This window comes from Mandrillus leucophaeus, unplaced genomic scaffold, assembly GCF_000951045.1.
Source record: "Mandrillus leucophaeus isolate KB7577 unplaced genomic scaffold, Mleu.le_1.0 Scaffold299, whole genome shotgun sequence".
In the NCBI taxonomy this organism is placed as follows: Eukaryota; Metazoa; Chordata; class Mammalia; order Primates; family Cercopithecidae; genus Mandrillus; species Mandrillus leucophaeus.
The window spans coordinates 3,550,992-3,576,488 of NW_012103131.1; the positions used below are offsets into that span (position 1 = coordinate 3,550,992).

At 42.1% G+C, this 25,497-nt stretch overlaps 1 protein-coding gene across 1 annotated transcript in view; it reads right to left on the minus strand.

Moving 5' to 3' along the window:
• The window catches only part of ADAM12 (ADAM metallopeptidase domain 12), a 349,453-nt gene that overhangs the window by 2,934 nt on the left and 321,022 nt on the right, over positions 1-25,497 (minus strand). The window contains exons 18-22 of the mRNA XM_011986448.1: positions 24,954-25,062; positions 21,208-21,343; positions 20,478-20,586; positions 18,381-18,560; positions 932-1,062 (exon numbers count right to left, since the gene is read on the minus strand). Of these exons, the coding sequence (XP_011841838.1) occupies positions 932-1,062; positions 18,381-18,560; positions 20,478-20,586; positions 21,208-21,343; positions 24,954-25,062 (665 nt within the window). The remainder of the gene's footprint in view (positions 1-931; positions 1,063-18,380; positions 18,561-20,477; positions 20,587-21,207; positions 21,344-24,953; positions 25,063-25,497) is intronic.

The following is a 25,497-nucleotide window of genomic DNA, read 5'->3' on the forward strand; positions in this document are numbered from 1 at the left end:
AGCTGGCTCCCCCACACCATGAGGTTAGCTTCCCAGCAGAGGTTGGGATTGAGGTCTCTGCCTTTCTCGTGGACCAAGCAGAAGTTGTGAAAGGTGATTCCTTTTGCCCATTGTCCCTGTTTTCCCAGCGTCCTGCTGCTGGGCAGCTGCTTTGCCTTACTCCCCATATGTCCCTTGCTCCTGCTGTGTGCCTCCAACCCAACTAATGTCTCAGGGCCTCAGGAACTGGGCAGAGTCTGCTGAGAGTTGTGGAGGTGGGCGTTGAGATGGTTTGAATCTGTGTTCCTGCCTCAGTCTCATGGCAAATTGTAATCCCCAAAGTTGAAGGTGGGGCATGGTGGGAGGTGACTAGATCATGGAGGCAGATCCTTCCTGAATGGTTTAGCACCTCCCCCTTTTCTCTTTCTCCTGCTCCAGCCATGTGAAGTGCTGGCTTCCCCTTCTGCCATGATTGTAAGTTTCCTGAGGCCTCCCCAGAAGCATATGCTGCCATGCTTCGTGTACAACCTATGGAACTGTGAGCCAATTGAAACTTTTATGAATTGCCCAGTCTTAGGTATTTATAGCAATGTGAGAACAGACTAACACAGGTGTCCAGTCTTCATACTGTCATGCTACTTGGTAGCTCTTCTTTTTCTTTGTGTCTTACAGGCCTGGCTTTCTCAGGTACTGTAGTTTTGTGGCATCTTGATTTGCTCTCTTAGGTCCACTGTGGCTGTTGATAGGCACTGTGTGGTGATGCCTGTGATTATAAGCTCGTGGACTGCTTCCTTCCCGGTAATTGTCATGTCTATTTTATGGTATTCCCAGTTGTAGGGGGAGCAGGAAGCATGGCCTAGACAACTGTACCCCTGTCCTGGCTTGGATTAGCCGTGGTTGGTCCTACAAGAGTTTGAGAGAGAAAGAGATAAACATGGCATGTCACACAAACCTGAGGGGTGCCAGGCGGAGCCCAGTCTCCTGCTGTCCTGGGGTCCTGGCCAAGGCATGGGTGAGCCGAGTTGTTCTGGCCAGAGGATCTGCAGGCAGAGGCTTCTGAGGGGGGTTTGGCTTACAGGTCCCCTGCAACAAAGATAGCGTTAACTTTCCAGGAGCCAGCAGAAGCCCCTGATAAGCAGGGCCTGCCACTTGGCACAGGCCCTGATTCCTGAATATCATCCTCTCACCATACAAGGTGGGTGGAGGCTGAGCTCTGTTAACCTTCTTGCCAAAATTTTCTCTAATATTTAAGACTTATCCATGGATCACAGTTATAAACACTCGACTGTGGGGCTTCTGGGCTGGCCCTGGGCCCTGGGCCCTGGGCCCTGGGGTAGAGTTGATGTTGGGGTTTCTCTGCCAATATCACCCTGAGAACACACACTTTCCTGTGCTTTCTGTTCACCCTAAAATGAGAAGTTGGTGAAAATCTTTTCAACATCACATTCATTTCTTCAGTTTTGCCAACATCACATAGCAGGACTCGTTCATCTGTGGGTGGATTAGATGGTGAGGATGGTCGTGCTCAGTCGGCCACGTGCAGGCGCTGTTCCACATGTTGCTCCAGATGGCTCCGTGAAATGCACCGAAGTTCCTCCACTAAATACTTTCTCATAAGCTCAAAGAATTGATGCAGTGGTCTGAGGGACAAGTCAAGTTTTGTAAACACACTAAGGGGCAGGGCTGTGTTGACCAGAAGCCAGTGAGGGAGTTGGCCAGGGAAGGTGGGGTTATTCCACACTGGGTTTTAGCCAAAAATGATGCTTTGGGACTTGTGCAAGTCACTTGACCTCTTTCTCTGGAAAATGTGGGGAAAAAGACCTATCTCAGCATTGTTATGAGGATTAAAGAAAATAATGCATAGACAGTTCCCAGCACACACTTAATAGTTATTAATATCAGCATTCCTTCATGCCACAATCTAAAAATGTTTAATAGAAATAGAAAAACGGCAGGGCGAGGTGGCTCATGCCTGTAATTCCAGCACTTTGGGAGGCCAAGGTGGGCGGATCACCTGAGGTCAGGAGTTCGAGACCAGGCTGGCCAACATGGTGAAACCGCATCTCCACTAAAAATACCAAAAAATTAGCCTGGCATGGTGGCACGTGCCTGTAATCCCAGCTACTCGGGAGGCTGAGGCAGGAGAATCACTTGAACCCAGGAGGCGGAGGTTGCAGTAAGCTGAGATCGTGCCACTGCACTCCAGCCTGGGTGATAGAGCAAGACTCTGTCTCAAAAAAAAAGTGTAAGAACACATGCCGCTTTTTTTTGTGGGGCCCCTCCTGTGGATACACATGAGAGGGGGGTTCATTGGAGCTGTGTCCAGAAGTCAGTGTTGGACACATCTCTGCTCTGGGCCCCAGGTGAATGTGGGTGCCATGTCTTGTCCTTGAAGCCTGGAAATTCATCTTCATGAATGCATAGAACGTCTGTCAGAAATGGTGCTAGAACCTCCAGGAGACAGAACACCCCTAATAATGAAATGCTCCAATTCACCATCATAGGACCCAGTATTCCTTATATCTAGCAACACTCAACAATGATTTCAAACACTTGAGTTGAATTTCTCTCACAGTGCCAATCACATGAAATGACATTCAGCAGTTGGGGCTCAGCTGAAAGAATGCAACAATATAATCACCATTTAACGTATCTTTGTAAAGCAAAGGAAGCTACCACAGAAGTCTGTAGACCACAGGTGTGTGGAAGATAAGCTGAGTTGGAACAATGGACACACTGGGCTAGGAAAAAGTCCCTGAACAAGGGACAGACTTAGAAGTGACATTTCTACATTAGTTTTCATTAAAGGAAACATCAAATAGAAAAAATCCCCCAGCTAGGAATAAAGGCCGTATAATGTGCCCAACAGCATGGTTTGTTTATATATTCAACCAGCTCCACATACACACACAGCGTCCTCACTGGTGTAGAGGGGATGGTCATAGTCCCTTCCTCCCAGCTGGATGTGAAGGTTAAATGAGATATTGAGGCTCCTAGCACAGGGCCTGGCATGCAGTAACCCATGAGTGTTAGCTGCTGCTGGATTACAGTTATTAATGGAGTGAATTTACCACCAAAAAGCACTGTAACCCTACTAACAAACTTTGGATAATTAAGGTAACAAATCAAGCTCCCTTTCCTATAGCTAACAGAAAACCATGAGCAAGACATTAGTGTGTCATGTAAAAATGGATGTATGCACTCATCAAATTGAAATTAAGCAATACTAGTTTTGCTGCTAAGTATGACTAAGCTGTCTTGACAATAAAGATAACATCAGGTTTTTATTGCAATGCTGAAGGAAAAAGTGAGGTATGTATCACAATATATTTGAATTTATCATGGAAACATAGGAGGTAATTAGGTTAGCCGTTCATTCTAGTTTGCCTGGGACATTCGCAATTTGTTTATCGTCCTGTTTAATTATTAATCACACTCAGGCACGTCTCCTACGTTAGAAGATATATGGTCACCATAGTGAAGAAAACCCAAATGGCTGAGATGCTGATTGAAGGGTCTGACCTCCAACCTGGGGATCAGTGCAGGCACCATCTGCTTCCTCTAGCCATGGCCAGGACATGGTTTGGATGGAAGCATGAGACAGGTTGCAAGCAAAGATGTTGCCTAGGTAAGATGCTGGCTTCCTGCCAGGGCTTAACTGGGACAGAATGACCATGGAACAGTGGGGTTAGTCCAAGAAGATGTGCCTTCACGTCTTAGACATTAGGCATGGAGGTGTGGAACCTATGATGCAAGAAGCACCAGCTGCACATTTTGACCTTGGAGGAAGGGGTGAAATTGCCATGCTCTCTTTTAGGCATTGCTTTTCATTCTGCCTTTGCAAAACCTAAACCTGAACCTGTCCCAGAGAAGTTCAGTGTGATCACCAAGCATCATCTGAAGGGAGCTGAGAAATGACTCTAGGCAGATCACTCACACATGATAAACATTTCTTTAAATCTATTTTCATTTTAAACAAGGAAATGAATTCAAACCTCATTCTTATGCCCTCTTAACTTCTTCCAGGTATGCTATTAAATAGGGCTGTTCCATTCTTCTATTTTCTGCTCATGTTCTGGTAATAGCCACATATTTCAAATTTTTTAGAGGTTTCAAAACAATTTTAAATCCAAATATAACCACTTTGCCTTGACCAGCATCATGAAGAAGTCTCAGCTGTTATCAACTTCACATGGTAAACGAGAGTAAACATGCCCTGCTTATCCAGAGAAATCTCTGCAGGAAGACTGGAATTCATCACAGGAAAATGCCAGAGATGCCCCAGAGATCCCTGGTGAGCTCATGCAGGGCTGGGGCGGCATCAACATATTTCACTGTGCAAATTCGGTCTACCTCTAGCTAAAAACAGTTGTGAGAATTATGGCTATAGATCAGAATATAAATGTTGCAAACCCCAATGTAGGTATCATGGAATTTGCCAAAGTTGACAGGCAGGCCTTCCATTTCCAGTAACATGGCAGGCTCTGTTGTTGTGCTGTACCCCTTCTCTGATAACCACCAAGAGTTACAAGGCAGTAAATGTTTAAATCTAAGTGAAAGCAGCAGCTTGGAATAGTAACTGAAGATGGAGGCATCTGGCAAGTTAGGGAAACCTAAACGTGGGTTTTGATACCCTTTCACAGTGAGGAATACAGAAATCCAACTGAGGTCAAGACGTGGGCAGAAACCAAATGTCCAAGTTTGAGAGAGAATTCTCTTCCCGACTCCTCTCCATTCAAGTTGGGCTCTACAGACGAGACCTCAGGTTAAGAATCTTCTAGAAGTAAATGCATACTATAATCTATCCCCAGGTTACTATAAGGAGCATTCTTCTGGTGCTTGACAGACCATAAACCTGTCCCACAAATTTTCCTTGAGGACTTGAAGCTGAAATCACATCACCTGAGTAGTTCAGTAAGCTCCAAGCCATTTGAAGTGGTCTCAAACTGGCACTGCCCCCAGGCACCTGGCAGAGGCAAAATAACCCTTTATGGAAGAACTATAATTTAAAAAATGAACTCATGGGAAAAAAGGCATACAAGGAAACAAGGCACCAGGAGTGAGAAGTGATAGAAACTTCAGCAGTAACATCCAAAGACTTCATATTTTGGGATTACTGGAAAAAGTTTTCTTACTATGTTTCAAGAAATGCAAGACAAGCTAGCATAGTTGAATTAGAACCAAAGAGAACTTCTAGAAGCAAAAAAAAGTACAACATAGATGAGTGCAAATTGCATGAAGGTAAGTACAGTTTGATACCATTATGTAAAGTTTAAAACACAAAACACTATACTCATGGATACATATTTATACAAAAATATTCAAAATATTCTATTAAATCAGCAAACTTACAACAGTGATTGTATCTGGAGGGAGGCTAATGTAGTGACTTTAATGTTTTACTTTTTTAAAAAAGTGATAGAGTATGCATATTTCTGAAATTTAAATAGGCATATACATCTAGAAAGATGTGAAACAATGGTTATTTCTATGTAGAATATATGTAGAATAAATGTGAGTAAATTTTAGTTTTTTACTTTTCTATATTTTAAAAACAAAGTTCAATCTTTGGGCCAAGGAGGAAAACAGAAGAGAACATGTAGACTATTTAAAAAATATAAAATACACTACAACTTGGAACCAGTGAGCAAGGTAAGGCAATGTTTAAAGGAAAGTTCCTAATATTTTCAAGTAACTATCACAAAGTCCCAAAAGGCAAGTACTATTATTTCACATTTGTAGAGGGGAGATTAAAGTCATGTTTCCAAGATCTAATAGTAGCAAGAAGAAGATCGTATAAGACCTTGAGCTGGTTGAAGGTAGAGGAGAACAAGAAACCAGACAAATCTAATAAAACATAGGCCAATCAAGGACAAAATAAATGGTATTAAGGATTACTAGGTAGTCATCTAGAAAAAAAATTTGATTAAGTGGGATTGATTAGTGAAACAAATAGACACATGGAGAACAAAAAACAGGGTGAGACGATGGCCCACCTGGGAGTGACACGCAGCCAAGGGAACCCCCACCATGGGAAGTGGTACAAGAAAAACAGGCTACTGGGGTCTGGAGCAGACCCCCAGCAAATTGCAGCAGCCTTACAGAAGAGTGGCCAGACTGTTAAACAGAAAACAACTACCTCATCCAAAGGTCAGCAACATCAAAGATCAGAGGTAGCTAAGCCCACAAAGATGAGAAAGAACACAAAAACAATGAAAACTAAAAAAGCCAGAGTCACTTTTTCTCCAAATCATGGCAACAACCTCTCCAGCAAGCGCTCAGAACTAGGCTGGGGCTGAGATGGCTGAAATGACAGAGTAGGCTTGAGAAGGTGGGTAATAAAGAACTTTGCTGAGCTGAAGGAGCATGTGGTAACCCAATTCAAAGAAGCTAGGAATCATAATACAGGAGCTGAGAGCCAAAATAGCCAGTTTAGAGAGGAACATAACTGGCCTGTTAAAGCTAAAAAACACACTACACGAACTTCACAATCACAAGTAATGAAGCAGAGGAAATCTCAGAGCTTGAAGACTCTTTCTGAAATAAGATGGGCAGACAAGAGAAAATGAAAAGGAATGAACAGAAGGTCTGAGAAATATAGTATTATGTAAAGAGACCAAATCTACAAGTGATTGGAGTACCCGAAGAGACAGGCAGAACAGAGACCCCCCCCCCCCCCCCCAGCAAATTGCAGCAGCCTTATGGAAGAGTGGCCAGATTGTTAAACAGAAAACAACCCACAAAAATCCAAAGGTCAGCAACCTCGAAGATCAAAGGTAGATAAGCCCACAAAGATGGAAAACATACTTCAGGATATAATCCAGGAGAACTTCCCCTACCTGGCAAGACAGGCTAACATTCAAATTCAGGAAATCCAGAGAACCCTGATAAGATACTCCATGAGAAGACCAACCCCAAGACACATAATCAGATTTTCCAAGGTCAAAATAAAAGAAAAAATCTTAAGGGCAGCCAGAGAAAAAACCCAGGTCCCCTATAAAGGAAAGCCTATCAGACTAAGAGCAGACCTCCCAGTGGAAACCCTACAAGCTAGAAGACATTGGGGACCAATATTCAGCATTCTTCAAGATTTTCCAACCCAGAATTTCATATCTGGCCCAATATCATCTGGATAATGAAGAAAGACCCATTGGTGTGCTGTCTTCAAGAAACCCATCTCATGTGCCAAGATACACATAGGCTCAAAATAAAGGGATGGAGGAAAATTTACCAGGCAAATGGCGAACAGAAAAAAGCAGGGGTTGCAATCTTGGTTTAAAGTCTGTTTTGTCAGAAACTAACAAAGATCAAAAAAAAAAAAAAAAGGGACAGTGCATAATGGTAAAGAGTTCAATAAGAAGAGCTAACTATCCTAAACATATGTGCATCTGATACCACCCAGATTCACAGAGCAAATTCTTAGAGACCTGCAAAGAGACTTAGACTCTCACACAATAATAGTAAGAGTTTAACACCCCCCTGACAATATTAGACAGCAAATCAACAAAGACATTCAGGACTTGAACTCAGCTCTGAAACAAGTGGATCTGTTACACATCTATAGAACTGTCCACCCAAAACCAACAATCTACATTCTTCTCATTACTACATAGCACTTACTCTAAAATTGATCACACAATCAGAACTAAAACACTCCTCAGCTAATGCAAAAGAACTGAAATCATAACTGTCAATAGTGTAATCAAATTAGAGCTTAAGATTAAGAAATTTACTAAAACCACACAACTCCATGGAACCTGAACAACCTGCTCCTGAATGACTCTTGGGTAAATAATGAAATTAAGGCAGAAATCAAAAAGTTCTTTGAAACTAATGAGAACAAAGAGGCTACAGACCAGAATCTCTGGGATGCAGCTAAAGCAGTGTTAAGAGGGAAAGCTATAGCACTAAATGCCCACATCAAAAATGTAGAAAGATCAAGTTAACAACCTAACATCACAAAGAACTAGGGAAACGAGCAAACAAACCCCAAAGCTAGCAGAAGACAACCAAGGTCAGAGTGGGACTGAAGGAGATAGAGACATGAAAAACCCTTCAAGAAATCAATGAATCCAGGAACTAGTGTTTTGAAAAAAAACTTACTAAAATAGACCATCAGCTAGACTAATAATCAAATAGACACAATCAGAAATGTTAAGGGGGATATCACCATTGATCCCACAGAAATAAACTATCAGATAATACTATAAACACCTCTATGCACATAAACTAGAAAATCTAGAGCAAATACACCCTCTGAAACAGAACCAGGAAGAAACCAAATCCCCGAACAGCCAGCAATGAGTTCTGAAATTGAGGCTGTAATAAATAGCCTACCAACCAAACAAAACCCAGGACCAGACAGATTCACAGCTGAACTCTACAAGATAAACAGAATAGAGCTGGTACCATTTCTGCTGAAACTATTCCAAAAAATTGGAAAGAAGGGACTACTCTCTAATTCTATGAGGCCAGCAGCATCCTGATACCAACATCTGGCAGAGATACAACAAAAGAAGAAAACCTCAGGCCAATATCCTTGATGAACATTGATGCAAAAATCCTTAACAAAATACTGGCAAACAATCTGGCAGCACATCCAAAAGCTTATCCACCACGATCAAGTAGGCTTCATCCTGGGATACAAGGTTGGTTCAGTATATGCAAATCAATAAATGTGATTCATCACATAAACAGAACTAGAGACAAAAACCATATGATTATCTCAATAGATGTAGAAAAGGCCTTCAATAAAATTCACCCCATAATGTAAAAAAAAAAAACTCCCAATAAACTAGTTATTGAAGGAACATACCTCAAGATAATAAGAGCCATCTATGACAAACCCACAGCCAATATCATACTGAATGGGTAAAAACTGGAAGCTTTCCCCCTTGAAAACTGGCATAAGACAAGATGCCCTCTCTCACCACTCCTAGCCAACATATTATTGGAAGTTCTGGGATAGGCAATCAGGCAAGAGAAAGAAAGCATATTCAAATCGGAAGAGAGGAAGTCAAACTATGTTTGCAGATGACATGATCCTATATCTTGAAACCCCATTGTCTCAGCCCAAAAGCTTAAGCAACTTCAGCAAAGTCTCAGTATATAAAATCAATGTGCAAAAATTGCTAGCATTCCTATACACCAACAGGCAAGCCAACAGTCAAATCATGAATGAACTCCCATTCAGAATTGTCACAAAAATAGTAAAATGCCTAGGAATGCAGCTAACAAGGGAAGTGAAGGACCTCTTCAAGGAGAACAACACTACTGCTTAAAGAAATCAGATGACATAAATGAATGGAAAAACATTCTATGCTTATGAATAGAAAGAAGCAATATGAAAATGGCCATATTGCCCAAATAGATTCAATGGTATTCCCATCAAACTACTACTGACATTCTTCACCAAATTAGAAAAAACTAAAAATTCATATGGAATCCCAAAAGAGCCCAAATAGCCAAGACAATCCTAAGCAAAAAAACAAAGCTGGAGGCATCATGCTACCCGACTTCAAACTATACTACAAAGCTATGGTAACCAAAATGGCATGGTACTGATACAGACACATAGACCAGTGGAACAAAATAGAGAACCCAGAAATAAGACTGCACACCTACAACCATCTGATCTCCAACAAACCTGACAAAAAGCAATGGGGAAAGGATTCCCTATTTAATAAGTAGTGTGGAAGAACTGGCTAGCCATATGCAGAAAATTGAAGCTGGACCCCTTCCTTACACCATATACAAAAATCAAATCAAGATTGATTAAAGACTTACATATAAAACCCAAAACTATAAAAACCCCAGGAGAAAATCTAGGCAATACCACTCAGGACATAGGCATGCAAAAAGATTTCATGATGACGTCAAGAGCGAAAATTGACAAATGGAATCTAATTAGCATCTGCACAGCAAAAGAAACATCAGACTGAACAACCTACAGAATGGGAGAAAATTTTTCAATCCATCTGACAAAAGTCTAATAACTAACATCCATAAGGAATTTGAATTTACAAGAAAACAAGCCCAGTAAAAAGTGGGCAAAAGACATGAACAGACACTTCTCAAAAGAAGACATTCATGGAGCCAACAAACATGAAAAAAAGCTCAACATCACTGAATAGAGAAATGCAAATCAAAACCACAATGAGCTACCATCTCATGCCAGTCAGAAAGATGCTGGCAAGGTTGCAGAGCAAAAGGAATGCCTTTACACTGTTGGTGGGAGTGTAAATTAGTTCAGCCACTGTGGAAGACAGTGTAATGATTCCTCAAAGACCTAGCAGCAGAGATACCATTTGACCCAGGAATCCCATTATTGGGTATATGCCCAAAGGAATAGAAATCATTCTATTATACATGCATGCATATGTTCATTGCAGCACTATTCACAATAGCAAAGACATGGAATCAACCTAAATGCCCATCAATGATACACTGGGTAAGAAAATGTGGTACATATACACCATGGAATACTGTGCAGCCATAAAAAGGAATGGGATCATGTCCTTTGCAGGGACATGGATGGTGCTGGAGGCCATTATCCTCAGCAAACTAATGCAGGAACAGAAAACCAAAAACCCCATGTTCTCACTTATAAGTGGGAGCTAAATGATGAGAACACATGGACACAATTGGGTAGGGAGAGGAGAAGTGCATCAGGAAGAATAGCTAATGGATGCCCAGCTTAATACCTAGGTGATGAGATGATCTGTGCAGCAAACCACCATGGCACATGTTTACCTATGTAACAACCCTGCACATCCTGCACATATACCCTGTTGGGGGAACCAGCCCCCAGTATTTCAATGTAGGTGCTTTTCTATTTTCCCTAAGTGTTGGCCGGTCTGAGAAATAAAGGGAAAGAGTATAAAAGAGAAATTTTAAAGCTGGGTGTCCGGGGGAGACATCACATGTCGGCAGGTTCCATGATGCCCCCTGAGCCACAGAACCAGCAAGCTTTTATTAGCAATTTTAAAAGGGGAGGGAGTGTACGAATAGGATGTGGGTCACAGAGATCACATGCTTCATAGTGCAATAAAAGATCACAAGGCAGAAGGTCAGGGTGAGATCATGAGGTCAGGATGAAACTAGAATTACTAATGAAGTTCCATGTCCCATTGTACACACATTGCCATCGATAAACATCAGGGTTCAAGAGCAGAGAACTGGTCTGACTAGAATTTGCCAGGCTGGAATTTTCTAATCCTAGCAAGCCTGGGGGCACTGCAGGAGACCAGGGCATGTTTCATCCCTTATCTGCAACTGCATAAGGCAGACACCCCCAGAGCAGCCATTTTAGAGGCCCCTGACACCCCTGGAATGCATTATTTTCCCAGGGCTGTTAATTCTTACTATTACTAAGGAAAGAATTCAGTAATATTTCTCTTACCCGTTTTTGGCAATAAGAGAAATGTGGCTCTGTCCTACCTGGCTCCCAGGCAGTCAGACCTAATGGTTATCTGCCTTGTTCCCTAAACATTGCTGTTATCCTGTTCTTTTTTCAAGGTGCCCAGGTTTCATATTGTTCAAACACACATGCTTTACAATTTGTGCACTTAATGCAATCATCACAGGGTCCCGAGGCAACATACATCCTCAGCTTATGATGATGGGATTAAGAGATTAAAGACGGGCGTAGGAAATGATAAGAGTATTGATTGGGGAAGTGATAAATGTCCATGAAATCGTCACAATTTATGTCAAAGACTGCAGTAAAGACAGGCATAAGAAATTATATAAAAGTATTAATTTGGAGAACTAACAAATGTCCATGAAATCTTCACAATCTATGTTGTTCTGTCACAGCTTCAGCAAGTCCCTCCGTTCGGGGTCCCTGACTTCCCACAACAGTACCCCCCAATCTTAAATTTTAAAAATGGCAAAGATGAAAAGGCAGTTCTTGAAAAAGAAAACAATCTTAAACATGTGAAAAGGTATTTCATCTCACTATGAAGTATTTCCTATGAAGAAAAACATGGAGACCATTGTTTTTAACCTATCGATTGGCAAAGAAATGGAAAACCTCTGAACACTCTGTGTTGGTGAGAAGCTGGAGAATAGAATAGCTGGAACAACTCCTTTAGAGGCAGCTTCACCCAATCTATCAAATTTCTAAATGCATATGGCCTTTGCACAGCAATTGTGCTTTTGGGAATTTATCCATCTTGGGCAAGATTATGCCTGTGTGACATACCAAATGACTGAAAACAACCCATCTAGGAATCTGTAAGGGACAGGTGAAAGAAGTCATGGTATAGCTTCACAAATACGATGCAGCCAGTGGAAAGAATGAGGCAGATGTATAAAACTAATAAGGATTAACCAAAGTAGAAGTAAGTATATAATGTGTTGTCATTTGAATTCAAAACAAGGATGTAAGATGAGTGATAGCAAGTTGACGGTTGCTGAGGTTGAGTGATGGGTAGATAGGGTTTCACTGTACTCTTCTCTCCAATTCTGAGTGTTTGAAAATTTCCATAATCTCTCCCTGCAGAGAGGTGGGCGGGGGGCAGGACTGAGACTTTTCATTGTATCCTAAATTGCATTTTATAAAAGCCTAGTAACAGTGATGATTGCTTCTGGGAAGGGAGACTGGTGACAGGTGTGAGGGAGACTGTTTTCTGAATGACCCTTGTACTGTTGAGATTTTTTAATTATAGGCCTATATTACCTATTAACAAATGTAAAGGCTAAAATATCAGGCATCTGCTTTTTATGTAATTTTCATGTTTATAGTAACAGAAATAAGTGAGAAACAAATACCCCTTTGAATACTGTAATCACGTGAACAACTTCCCTTGAAAAGGTGTTCTGAGAAGTTCTTTCTCTTCAGAGAGAGATTGTGCTTCCGTGGATAACTGATACCCTTAAAGATATTTGATGGTTGTGTCTGATGAATAATTAATATATGATGCCAAAGAAAGTTCAGTTAAAGTTCTGAAAGTATTGGGTAGGTGGCAGGGAGAGTCCAAGACCTTGGTAGCTGTGTTTTAGATTTACATGGGGAATGGACTCATTTTCATTAATCCAAAACTAACTGAATGTGATGGCTCTACAGAGAATGACACTGTGAGAACTGATTTTTTACTATTTTAAGTCCACATCAATTCAGCATATTTCCTACATATCTATTGTGTTCAACAGGCTGGACTTAGGTGTGCCTGAGATCAGTCTGTGTCTTCAGAAGTATGGCAGAGCTGGCATACTGGTAACTCCAGGCTATGGCAGCAGGTGAGCGGGGTCCTGGAGGGAGGACTGTGGAGAGGTCTTAGGGGAGGGTGAGATCTGGAACACAGGGAAAGGGCATGGAAGGACACTCACCAGCACCATTCTCAGTTACTAGCCTGTGCTTTGTGTGTAGCAACAGAAGCTCTCATAAAACTCAGTTTTCTTGTATTTCATCTTACTTCTTTAGGAGAACGTATTGACAAATGGGTCTTCTTTTCTCATTATAAATTGGCATTTCTGATGAGCAAGGACCTAATCCCCAGATTTCTAGACTCTGCAAGTGCAGGTTTCAATATCAGACACCCACACAGGTCAGAAGGGCACATGCCCTTATCCATTTGGAGCCAAATTCATTTTGTTGAACAGTTTGAAGGTTTGGACTCAACCTCTGAGTGAACTGCCCAGCAACTGATTGATCTACAATCATGGTTTAAATTAATTGGCTTTGCTCACATCTGCATCCTGACCAAGTATTTGTGAAGGAGTAGCTGCTGTTTACCAGTAACAGCCCCAGCTCATCATTCATCACCTTTTATATGGGTTTGAGGAGGACGAGGAATTTGGACCTCCTTGAAATAGCTGCCACCCTCTTCCCATGGCAACTTAAGCAAAGTAGCCTTTTCTTAGAAGAGACTGTGCCAGACTGGTGAGTCTTGTGTTATAAAATATTATATGTTGCATATAATACAGACAGATAAGTTGATTAGGAGAAATGTTGTGTCTTGACAGCAACACTGAACTGAAGATCTCCATCTCTGCAGAAAATGCATAGAACCTTCTTTAAGATGCAGTGAACAGCTAGATGAATACACTGAATTATTTTTCCTCTAATACAGCTGATGGGATGAAAAGAAAATAAGTTTGTTTCCTTGATCAAGACTGGGGAGTTAGGATGAGAAGCTTGAATTCCAAGGGTCCTTTTACCATGGAGAAAGTGGTACATTGCAAAGGTATGTTTGTGGACAAGAGAGTACATTCATTCAGCTGTCCTTCATTTAAAAAAGTCAAGCAGAACATTTATAGAAGATGAAATAGTTTCTATAAAGACCTAGCTTACAATTTAAATGTGAGGTGGACCAAGATGGTGTTTGTGATAAGTGTTTTCTTCTGGAATGCTTAGATGGTACATTTGGACAAATGAAGCAGGATTAGTTGTGTAGCTATGTGTTTGTCACGTTGTCCTGGGCAGGGCATAAGGAACTCCAAAGTACAAAATGTCAGTGGATTCGATTTGTGCTGCCAAACAAGAGTCACCGCTAAATATTCTCCACACCTGCATGGAATTAATTCCCATTCCCTATGTGTGATGGGAGAGAAATCAAACACTTAATCTATATCATATGTCTCGGAAAAGTTCCAGACAGACACCAGCCTGGAGTGAGAAATGTGGAGTTTTCAGTGATTGATGTTTAAAGGGTAACATTTCCTTAGTTTCATAAAACAGAATGAAGGACTTTTTCGGGCCTGCTTTAAAGGAAATCTTGGAAGAGTCCCTGCTGGTGGAGAAAAAAACACCAGCAGTAGGAATACCTTCCTCTGATAACATGGTCTGTTGGCCCCAGTTTGACATGGTACACAGGTGAGTTGCTTAAAAGAAATAAAAAGCTTCAGGATGAGGGGTACATGGGAAAGGAGCTTCCCTGCTCTTTGGCTACCTGAAGTGCACACACAAAATATTGATGGATGAGAAAAGTTTAGGGCGTGCTCACCACCTTCCATGACTGCAACTCTAAAACAAATTAGAAAAACAAATGTAAAAGAACTGTCAATAAACAGAAGAAATTATATGTGGACTTTCACTAATAATGAAATGGGAGTAGACTTTGCAAGCATGAAAGGAATGGGAAAATTCACAAAATAAAAATTCAATATTTAAAACCAGAATTATTCTTATGCCAAAAAATCATAACTAAAGTTATAATACATTACTAAAATATTTTTAAAAGAAACTCTTATAAACCAAGAAGAAAAACTCTGCCTCTCAAACAGAAATAAATAGGGGAAGGATAGGAAAAGACAATTCACAGAACAAATACAGTGAACAGCAGTGGTATGCTTGAGCTGGCTGGTACTGGCTCATAACTGCCAATTCCCTACTCCTCATTCAGTAATGTCACATTCGTAGCTTGAAACTGGCCATGGTGGGAGGTTTTATACCAGAGAAATCAGCTATAAATCAGGATTTTTTAATAAAAGACCAGTTTGCCAGCATACCATTAGGATACCATGGTATGCTACAATGGTAGCATTACTACCAGTAGTTCAATTGTACCAGTAATCAAAAAAATACAAGAAGAAATGAGGTCTGGACAAGGTGGAATAAGCACATTTCACCCTATTTCTCCTGCTAAGTGCAACAAAAATGTCTGGACATAAAGTATGCTGGTTAGGGAATCTCAGAACTCAAGGAATTACCCAATGGTGTGTTTGTGTGTGTGTGTTCTTTTATATATCTTGGCCTGGGCTCAGGATAGGCCCACAACTGGAAAAGCCTGCTATCTTGAGACAAAAGACTGGAGAAAGAGCAGTCCAGAAATACAGAACTATTTTGACCATACCTGACCTTATTCCAGCTCAACACTTGAAAAAAGCTATGCCTCCCTCCCACTTCTCATCAGGCATCATGTCCTAGAGACTGGCAGATCTGTACTTTCCATCACTTCTTGCAATAACATGCCACATCCCTTCCCTGGAGCAGAGACTATGGGTAGAACTTTTAGGGGATTTCTCATCACCATGGAATCCAGAAGGAAGCGGAACAACATTTTTTAAGTACTGAATGGAGAAAACAGTCAACACAGAATTCTATATCCAGCCAAACTATCCTCCAGGAATAAATACATTCACAGATAAAGGGAAATGAAGAGAATTTGTCACCTACAGATTTGCTTTTAAAAAATGGCTAAAGAAAGTTTTTCAGACAGAAAATAAGTTGAAACATTAGGAGTTAAGAAAGAACAGAAAAAGTAAATATATGAGTAAATATAGCAGACTCTTAACTTTTAAAGATTATGTTTGGCTGAAAGCAAAATTACAACATCTGAAGTGACTCTCAGTACACATAAAGGTAATATTTAAGACATCTGTGCTATAAAAGGAGGAGGAAAAGAGACCTAAAAGGTGATAGTTTCCGTATTCTACTTGAAGTGATGAAATATTGACACTAATAAACTGTGATAAAGTAAGTACATATACTGTAATCTTTAGAGCAGTGGTTTTCAATCAAGGGAGGTTTTGCCTTTCAGAGGACATTTTGGCAATGTTTGGAGACATGATTACACATGTTACTTCCATCTAGTTGATAGAGGCCATGGATGCTGCTAAACATTCTACAATGCACAGGAAAACCCCACATAACAAAGAGCATTCAGTACAATATGTCAAAACGCTGAGGAGGAGAAACTACCCTAGTGTAATCATACAAAAAAATACAAAGATATATACTCAAATGCAGATAAATCAATATGTAATACTAATAAGTGTTCAACTAAACTACAGGAACACAGAAAAAGCACAATGAAACAAAAACCAAAGAGAACAAACAGAATATTAACATGGTAGACTTAAATCCAAACATATCAACAATTGCATTAAATATTAATGTTCCAAACACACCTATTAAAAGATAGTGACTGGCTAAATGGATGAAAAAATGTAATCTAACTATATGCTGTCTACAAGAACCTCTTTTCAAATGTAATTCCATAGGTATGTTAAAAGTAAAAGGATGGAAAAATTCATACTCTGCTTTTTATGCTGTTTTTGGAAGTAACCATTTCTGTTTGCTGCAATCATGAATGATGTTTCCTATTGTGAAATACCATTCATGATTGCAAAAAGACAACACTAATACTAATCAGAATAAAACTGGAGTGGATATACTAATATCAGATGAAGTAGATTTTAGAACAAAGATTACCAGAGCTAAACAGAGACATGACATAATGATAAAAGGGTCACTTTATGAAGATGACACAACAATTCTAATTGTGTGTATCACAAACAACAGAGCTTCAAAATACATGAAGCAAAAACTGATGAATTCAAAGGAGACACAATTATAGTTGGCAAGTTCAACATCTCCTCTCAGTAACTGATAGAACTACTAGACAGCAAAAAAAATAAGGTATTTTGTTTTATTTATCAAACTGGTAAAAGTTAAAATTTAGTGTTAGCAAAGTCATGGTGAGAAAAACAATAATGTGGGAAATGCAAACATATGTAAGAGTTCTGAAAAAATATTTTTATATTATGAGGCTTTCAACCCAATATTTTACTTTTAAGAATCTCTCCTAGGGGAATAAAGAGGTCCAAGGTTTACCTGTCTAGAGCTTTATAACAGAGCTGTTTATAACAGCAAAAGTTAGAGACATCAAAACATGCCCAATAACTGGCAAGTACTTAAACATTTATATTCAAGCATAGTGTTATTGTTAAATAACATTTTTAAGGATTTTTAATGCCATTGTAAATGGGACTGATTTTTAAGGCAAAACAAAGCAGTATATAAAACTTTGTACAAATAAATTATGTTAAAATACACAATTATAAACAAAAATTAGCAGTGAAAAATTACCAGTGATTATCTCCTGTTTATTTGCTTGTTTTCTCCTCCCTTCAAGTTTTCTATTGTGAAATATCATTCGTTACTGCAGCAAACAAATAGTCACTTCCAAAAATAGCATACAAATGAGATCATATACATAAAGCAAACAATATAGTGCTAAGTTTGATACAGTGACACTCAATAGGTGGTATAATTCTTGTAAATTTGAAATGAAATGATGACAAAGTATAACTGATGGTTCTTAGGGTGACCATCTGTCTTAGATTGTCTGTCTCTATTTTACTGTCCGGGCCTAATTATTACTAGTCCCCCTGCAATTCTCAAAAGTGTCATAGTTTAGTTGCATGGGTGGTCTAACTATTCAAATACTTAACACATTACAACTAGTAATTAAAATATATGACACCCTTATTATACTCCAGGCACCAAACTAACTGCTTTATGTGGATTATCTCATTTAACCATCTGAGTAGCTGAATTATCTCCATATTATAGAGGCACCAAGAAGTTAAGCAGCTTGTCTAAGCTCACACATTAACAAGTAGCAGAATCTGGATTTGAACTACATCCTATCATGTTAGTACTCAAAGCATACCTGGGCCTGCCTAAGTGCAGGGTTGACTGGCAGGGGTCTGGCAGGGACGCTGGGTGCACGCGGAGCCCGGTGGAGGGGAGGAAGCACTCGCTGAGTTGACTGGGGCTGAGGGACATTCAGGCCGTTGAGGGGTCTGCTGATGTCAACATTCGGACACTGTGGCAATCTCCTGGGATTGTCCTGCACAGTCAAAGTAAAAAGCCATGCTAGAGAGGGTTTCAAAAATATCAGTAATTCTTTAAGGAAAATGCAGTGCCAACTCATCCGTTATAGCTGAAGGCCAAGGTGGAGTAAAGGAAATAAATCAAGGATGTACACAAGAGGGAAACTATTATTTATTTAAACTTCAAAATTCAAACAGAAGCATCACCTACCTCCATCCCGCCAAATCTGGAATAGAAGGATCGATTTTTGTTTAGATTTTTAAAAATGGTTTAACAGATAGGTGTAAAGCACTTGAATAAGTACCAAGTATAAAGACACGGACCGAGATCTTAGGGAAGTTACAAAAGAGATATGAAAATAAGACACAGCTTAATGTGTACAAGGCTCAATGAGAACTGAGAAAGCCACTGAGGAAAGGAGAGTTGTGGCTTCAGGAGGCCATGGCTGAGGTTGGGGCTTGGAGTTGGAGACGTTCTCCCACATGGTAACCCTTGTTCTTAGAACAGGTGCTGTAGGGGCTCTTAGACTTCAGGCTTCCACCCCTTCCTTCCTCTCTTTCTAAAAACAGCTTAATTGAGATATAATTGACAATGTATACAACTTGGTCATTTTTGACATGTTTACACCCATGAAACCTTCACAACAAACAAGTGGACAAATGAATGTGTCCATCACCCCAAAGAGTTTCCTCGTCATCCTTCTCCCTTCACTCTCCCTCCAATCATCAGTCTGCTTTCTGTCACTATCAGTTTGCATTTGTCAGAATTGCATATAAGTGGGATCACGGAGTATGTACTCTGGCTGTTCTTCTTTTACTCAGAATAATTATCTAGAGATTCATCCACAATGTTGTATACATCAGTGGTTCATTCCTTTGTGCAAACATACCATTGTTTGTTTATCCTTTTACTGGTTGATGGATATTTGGGTTGTTTCTAGTTTGGGGCTCTCAAAAATAAGGCTGTGCTTTTTTTTTTTTTTTTTTTTTTTTTTAAATAGAGCTGCGTTTTTCTTTTTTTAAAAAAATAAAGATGTGCTTTTGGCTACCACACAAAGCCATTCTCACTTGCGGTTCCACCTTTGGGGACGAGCAGGGGTAAAGCTTATTGGGAACGGCAGCCTCCTCCTTGGTGGCCCACCCTCTATGCTTTTTGGATCAAGGGAGTTAAAACAGTTTCTTGTCTACTGAATATGCAGCAGTGATTTTTCAATCACTTCTAATTTTTTTGACACCAATCTTGTTCACTGTTATAATTTGGACTCTTGTTGAATAAGTTCAATATGCAAGAATTCTTGTGGGTACATCAGAAAAACTTGGTGGGGAAAAACTATTAGAATGAACTCTAGCTGTAATTCACCAGGGTAGCAAGAGGGTTAAGAGACAGCAGGGAGCCATGAGGTACTCTGGGTTAAGGATCCAGTTCTCTGAAACCACAGGGTGGACAGGGCTTCCTCAGCTCAGAGGCTGGAGCAAAATGGTCAATTCTGAGAGCTCCGTGTAACTTTAAAAAATATTTTAAGAGTAACAGTGGGCTAAAGCAGCTCACCTAAAGCCAGGTGGTGGCATTTGGAAACCATGGTGGGGATGGCGTTGGGGACCGGTATCAGGAGCCAGTTTGGGCTGCAGACCCAGTAGGGCCCCAGAAATGTGGCTGCTCTGGGTGACTGGAGGGATCACAACTCACAATATGCTGCACCATATCATGCAGGGGACACTGACTGTGCCAACAGGATCTAGGTGGGCTTCCATGGGGGCACCATGGGACCTCCCCAGATCATCTCAGAGACCCTCCCTCAGAGCCTGTTGATCTGGCAATGCAGACTCAGCACTTCACAGGCAGTTCCTCTAGGATCCCATTCTTATTCAATCTTGTATTGAAAATCTCATGTCTGCGTGTGTGCCCTGAGCACTCACATCTATTCAAGACTCACCTTCGGTGGGTAGGAATCTGGAGGCTTCCTCATCAGGCCTTTTCCGAGGTGGCCGAGGTGAGCCTGACAGGGTTGGGAGCCACGGGGTGGCCGGGAAGGGCGCACACACCTGCAACAGAATCCCACACCTGCTGACCAAGCATGTTTCCCCTTCTCACTGACTTGAATTTTTACACTTTGCTCATAGTGGCACTCAAAAGATAGTTTACTTAGTGTGCTAAACATGCAAAGGAAAAATTACCTAACACTCTTAGGAGATTAAAAAATAAATACTAATTTTTTCCTCAAAACCTCTATTTTGTCAAATTAGTTCTTGCACTCCATGGAAATGCAGTGTAGTGACACCTGGAAGATGATTTGTATGAAGCTGGCATTTCAGCGATAATGTCTTTGAATATATTTGGATCAAAAGCTACCCCATCTGATGAAAATATTTCAATGTCTCCATGTTGTATAAAAACTACTAACATAAGGGTGGGAGAAAACACATCAGTGGAATTCCCTGACACCCTGCTAGCTTATGTAATAAGCAGCATATTGTTGTTTGAAGGGAAGTAAAGGAGGCAGCTGATCTGGCAGAAATTTAAAACAAGAAACCCCCCCAAAAAGAACCAAGTCCCAGGTTTATGATCCAGCAAATCTGACCTTTGCTAAAAAAAAATGAAGTGAGAAGCAGTTTGCTGTACATTTTCTGAGCCACCATTTCTTGAACAACCTAAACCCAGGGTACCTTAGTTTTTCAATGGTGGTCTTCTTATTTGTAAACAACAGTCGTATCAAGGTCTTCCTTTTGAGATAAACCACAAATCCAGCAGCAAGAAGACACAGGATGGTCACCAGAATTCCTACGGTTAAACCTTGGTTATCTGAAACAAAACACATTGGGCTCACGGAAGGAAGCAGTTACAACGAAATATGGGAGGTATCAAGTTGACATTTATGGCAAAGTGAACTCTGAAACAACAGAAATGAAGAGAGTAAACCCTTGAGTGATGTACTAATAAACTCTCTTACTTCAAAGATCATGTTTGAGGTTCAATCTATGTTACCATCATTCATTTCTGACAACTCTAGAACTTGCCAAACAGGAATATATAGTTGGGTAGTTGGGGCGATGGCCTGGACCACCCAGGCTCCCTGAGGTGTGACAATGGCACAGTGGACCATGGTAGCCACAGAAGGTAGCAGGGAGCCATCACCGAAACCTCACCGGAATCACAGCCATCCCCAGGCTCAAATGTTTCCAGCCCTCAGCACAGATTTGCCACCTCAAAGCGCCTTTCTTTACTCATTTTGGGTTCTGCTTTATCTTTTTTCATATTTTTAAAGAATGAGATGCTTTCTTGCTAGACATCTCAAAGTAGATAGTGAAAAAAGAAAACTCATTTAAATGAAGCACCCATGGGTTTTGCTTTGTTATGTTGGGGACTTACAAACACAGCCTTTGTGGGGGAAACCCTTTTTCTGGGAGGAAGCTGTTTTCTCTATGAAAACATCTTTTCTCTGACCTGCTGCCATTTTGTTTATTACAGTTAAGAGCCTCCTCAAGGGTAGGGAAAGGAAGGAAAAAAATCAAACCATCAGATTGGTTTCTTACAGCAGCTATGGGCAGAGGCTGGGAAGGACTCTAAATGCTCAGACTTAGAGGAGGTCTACTTGTGATTTCAACCGGGCTGTGAATTTTCAGAGGACAGGGATCTTGATTCATTTGTCTTCCCACCAGCAAGGATCAGGGTGTACTTCACATTAGGTAAGTGCGCAACAGTCCTTTCAGGCTGCTGGTGATCGCCGCGAAGGTGACTGCAGTTACCTGGGCTCTCCTCAGCCCTGCCTCCCACCTGGACCCTCAGCTGGCTGTGGACCACTGCAGCAGCAGCTCCTACTCCAGGGAAAGAATGTCTTTCACACCCTCTCGGTTTCTGGACCTCATCCCCCACTAACAAGGCCTATCAGGGATGTGTCTTAGCCTAAGCAAGACAGCCAACAGATGACAGTCTTGACTCACTTGTTAGTGTTACTGGAAAAGTATTGCTTCTGGTTTCCTGGCCAAAATGTCCCTCTTTTCAGAGCCTTAGCAGTGATCACAGGGGCTCTGGCTAGAGTTCTGGTGTCTCATAACAAAGCTAATTTAAAAAGTGAGCAGCAAAATTCTTGAACTATAATTTCTAGTTCCATAAAGTGAATCCATAAGTCTTCAATACATCACTCTATGAAACCGAACATTTATAGGGCCCACACATTGGACCTGCTGCATCTCCCAGGGTTGCTCAAGCCAGAGGCTCGGGCAGTGAGTGACTCCATCTCCCTCTTCCCCATGACCAGCATGAACACCGTGTCCTGTGTCTCCTCCTGTTGGCCCAGTCCACACACTAGGTCTGAGCCCAGCCCAGTCCACACACTAGGTCTGAGCCCAGCCCAGTCCACACTCTAGATCTTCACGCAGTCAGCTATCTCTGCTTCAGAAGGCACATTTCCCTCGCCCCCTTCAGACCTCAACAGATGAGGGTCCCCAGGAGCCCTCCTGACAATACCCTGCTGCTCCGTGAGGGTTGCTCCCCTCCCATGATGCCCTCTCTCCCCGCAGTCGTACCCCCCACTTATCATGCCATGTCATACTTGCTTAAAGTCTCTCCAGGACCCAGGAGAATGGCTGGCATGTGGCAGACAAATGAGTACTTGTTTAATGAGCCTCTGAGCCATGGCCAGGCCAAGGAGCAGCGAGCCATGCTTGCTCATGGCCTGCCTTGGTTCTGTCTATGTGTGCACGGGGTGGAGGCAGGGATATTTCAAACGCACTCTCTTTTATGCAATAATGGCCACAGGGGATGGAGTTAGGCTCTTCTGTTGTTTTCACTTTTTAACATTCTTATTTTTTAAATGAAGGATTGGTGACTCTGTGGGTTCCCTGGCTTTTTGCAAACCCTCAAACCTGAGTACTGCTGGTCACACATGTCTGTGCCAAAGAGCCACAGAGCTTGTCACCCTTTCTCCTGCTTTCTTCTCCAGTTTGTTTCAGTGCCATTCAGTTTGCTTGGATGGAGACGGAATGGGTGGCAGGGTCTCTGATAAATTAAAAACTAAAACCCTGCTATTTTCATATAATAAATGCGAAAAGCCATATCAGAGCATTAAGTTTCAGCCAGAGACCAGTCATCAGGGCTGTTAAGGCTGAGATGTCATTGGGGAAAGGGGACACTGGGCCCAACCCTTGCTTCTCCCCCACTGCTGTGGAGGCTCAGTGAAAGGCCAGACTTTTGAGTCCTTTTCCTACTTGCTGCAGAGCTGGGGCCTGCTAGAGTGGTAACCTGGTGCTCTCTCAGGAGTAGCATTGAAGCATGTCCACGTTTTAGCAGAAGCTCAACCAGGAACTCGCTGCCCTTCCTCGCGCTGTTTCTGCAGACGTGCCTCTGGTAGGCTGGACTTCCCCTCCTGAGCCCTGAGAACTGTGTTGTGTCTGTTGTCATGGAAACGATGGCAAAGCCACAAAGTCAATGCTGCCAGTCACCGGAGGCCTTGGGGACGCGTGACCTCCTCTGCAGCACACTAGTCACAGTCTCCCATGTCATGGGAGGGCTCAGATGAGTGTCAGTGAGGCAGAAGATACATGCTCCTGCGATCCCGCGGGCACCTGGCCCTGGCCATGCTCCCTGTTGGAGCTCTGCAGCTTCCTGCCTTGCTTCTTTCCCTCCAAAAGGGGCATCATTCAGACTTGCCCCTGAATTGCCCAATAAGAACTCAGAGAAAACAGCACCACACCAGGACACCATTTCTAAAGGTCATCTGAGGAGAAATGGCCGTGAGTTCAAGCACAGCTGCTACTAAGAGCTGCTTGGGGGACAGGCAGACCTGTGTCTAAATCTTAGCAAGATCACATTAGGCAAAATACTTAACTTCCCTGAGCCTCAGATCCTATGTATGTGAACAAAGAATCATACCACCTTCTTCAGAGTTGTATAAGGAGCGGATGACATCATGCGCATAAAATGTACCACATAGCACCTGCACACACCGTTCCATGTGCAGAAGCTGTTGCAGTGACTCCCTCTGCTGCTGTGACTGTCACCTTTACTAAGAGGTGGGTGTCTTTCCAGTAGGATTTTTAAAAGGCAGTAAACTTCACACCTTTTCACCCTACCACACAGATGCTGGCTTTTACAAAGTCCTTTGATACAGTGATGAAATTCATACCCATTCAGCAGTTCACTATAGAAATGACCTTAGCTAAGAAAAGTGTCGCAGGCTAAGGAACTGGCAAACTCAGCCACTCAGTCAAAGCAGACAGCAAGGAGCCTCGGAGATCGGGCAGGGATGAGAGGGGCATCTGGAAACTGTGGGAGACCCTAGGCTGTGCAGACCCACATGGGGTCCCCACCGGGTTTCTTGTTGGCTCTACCTGCACCCACGCTGACAGCTGGCGAGCCCACTTGCCCCCAGGTGCTCAGCCTCCTCCCGCTAGGATGCAGGGGCCTCACTGACCTGCTTGCCGGATGGGGCCGCTGTCTGTGCTTCCTCCAAAGCCAAACTTGTCACAGAAGGGAGGTGCCCAGTGGGCCTCGCAGTGGCAGTTCTTCCTGTTGTTGCACACCTTTCAGGGCAGAGGGGAGGGACGTGGGGTTAGGGCATACGCCGCTCTGTGCATCACCACAGGAGCATGGGGGCCATGGTCAGAGCCCCCCAAACAGTGACACAGCCAGACTCAGCACATGCCATGGTGCAAATGAGCCCAAACCTGGCACTACACACCACACAGGTGCGACCAGACCTGAGGCTGCAAAGACTCATCATCTGCCTATTAGTGGCTGTTAAGAGAGTGAAGAAGATTATCTGGGTTCATCAGCTTGCTTCCCCCACCCATCTCACTTCCTTCTCTATCTCCCCATCTTCCTTTTTGAATCCAGAAAACTCACTGTCTGACCACAAGGAGAAGCCCCCTCAGCAGTGAGGAGGGACCATGCTTTGCGGCTACAGACCCAAAGCCCTGGGGCACCACGGGACCTGACAGATGCTTGGCACATCCCTG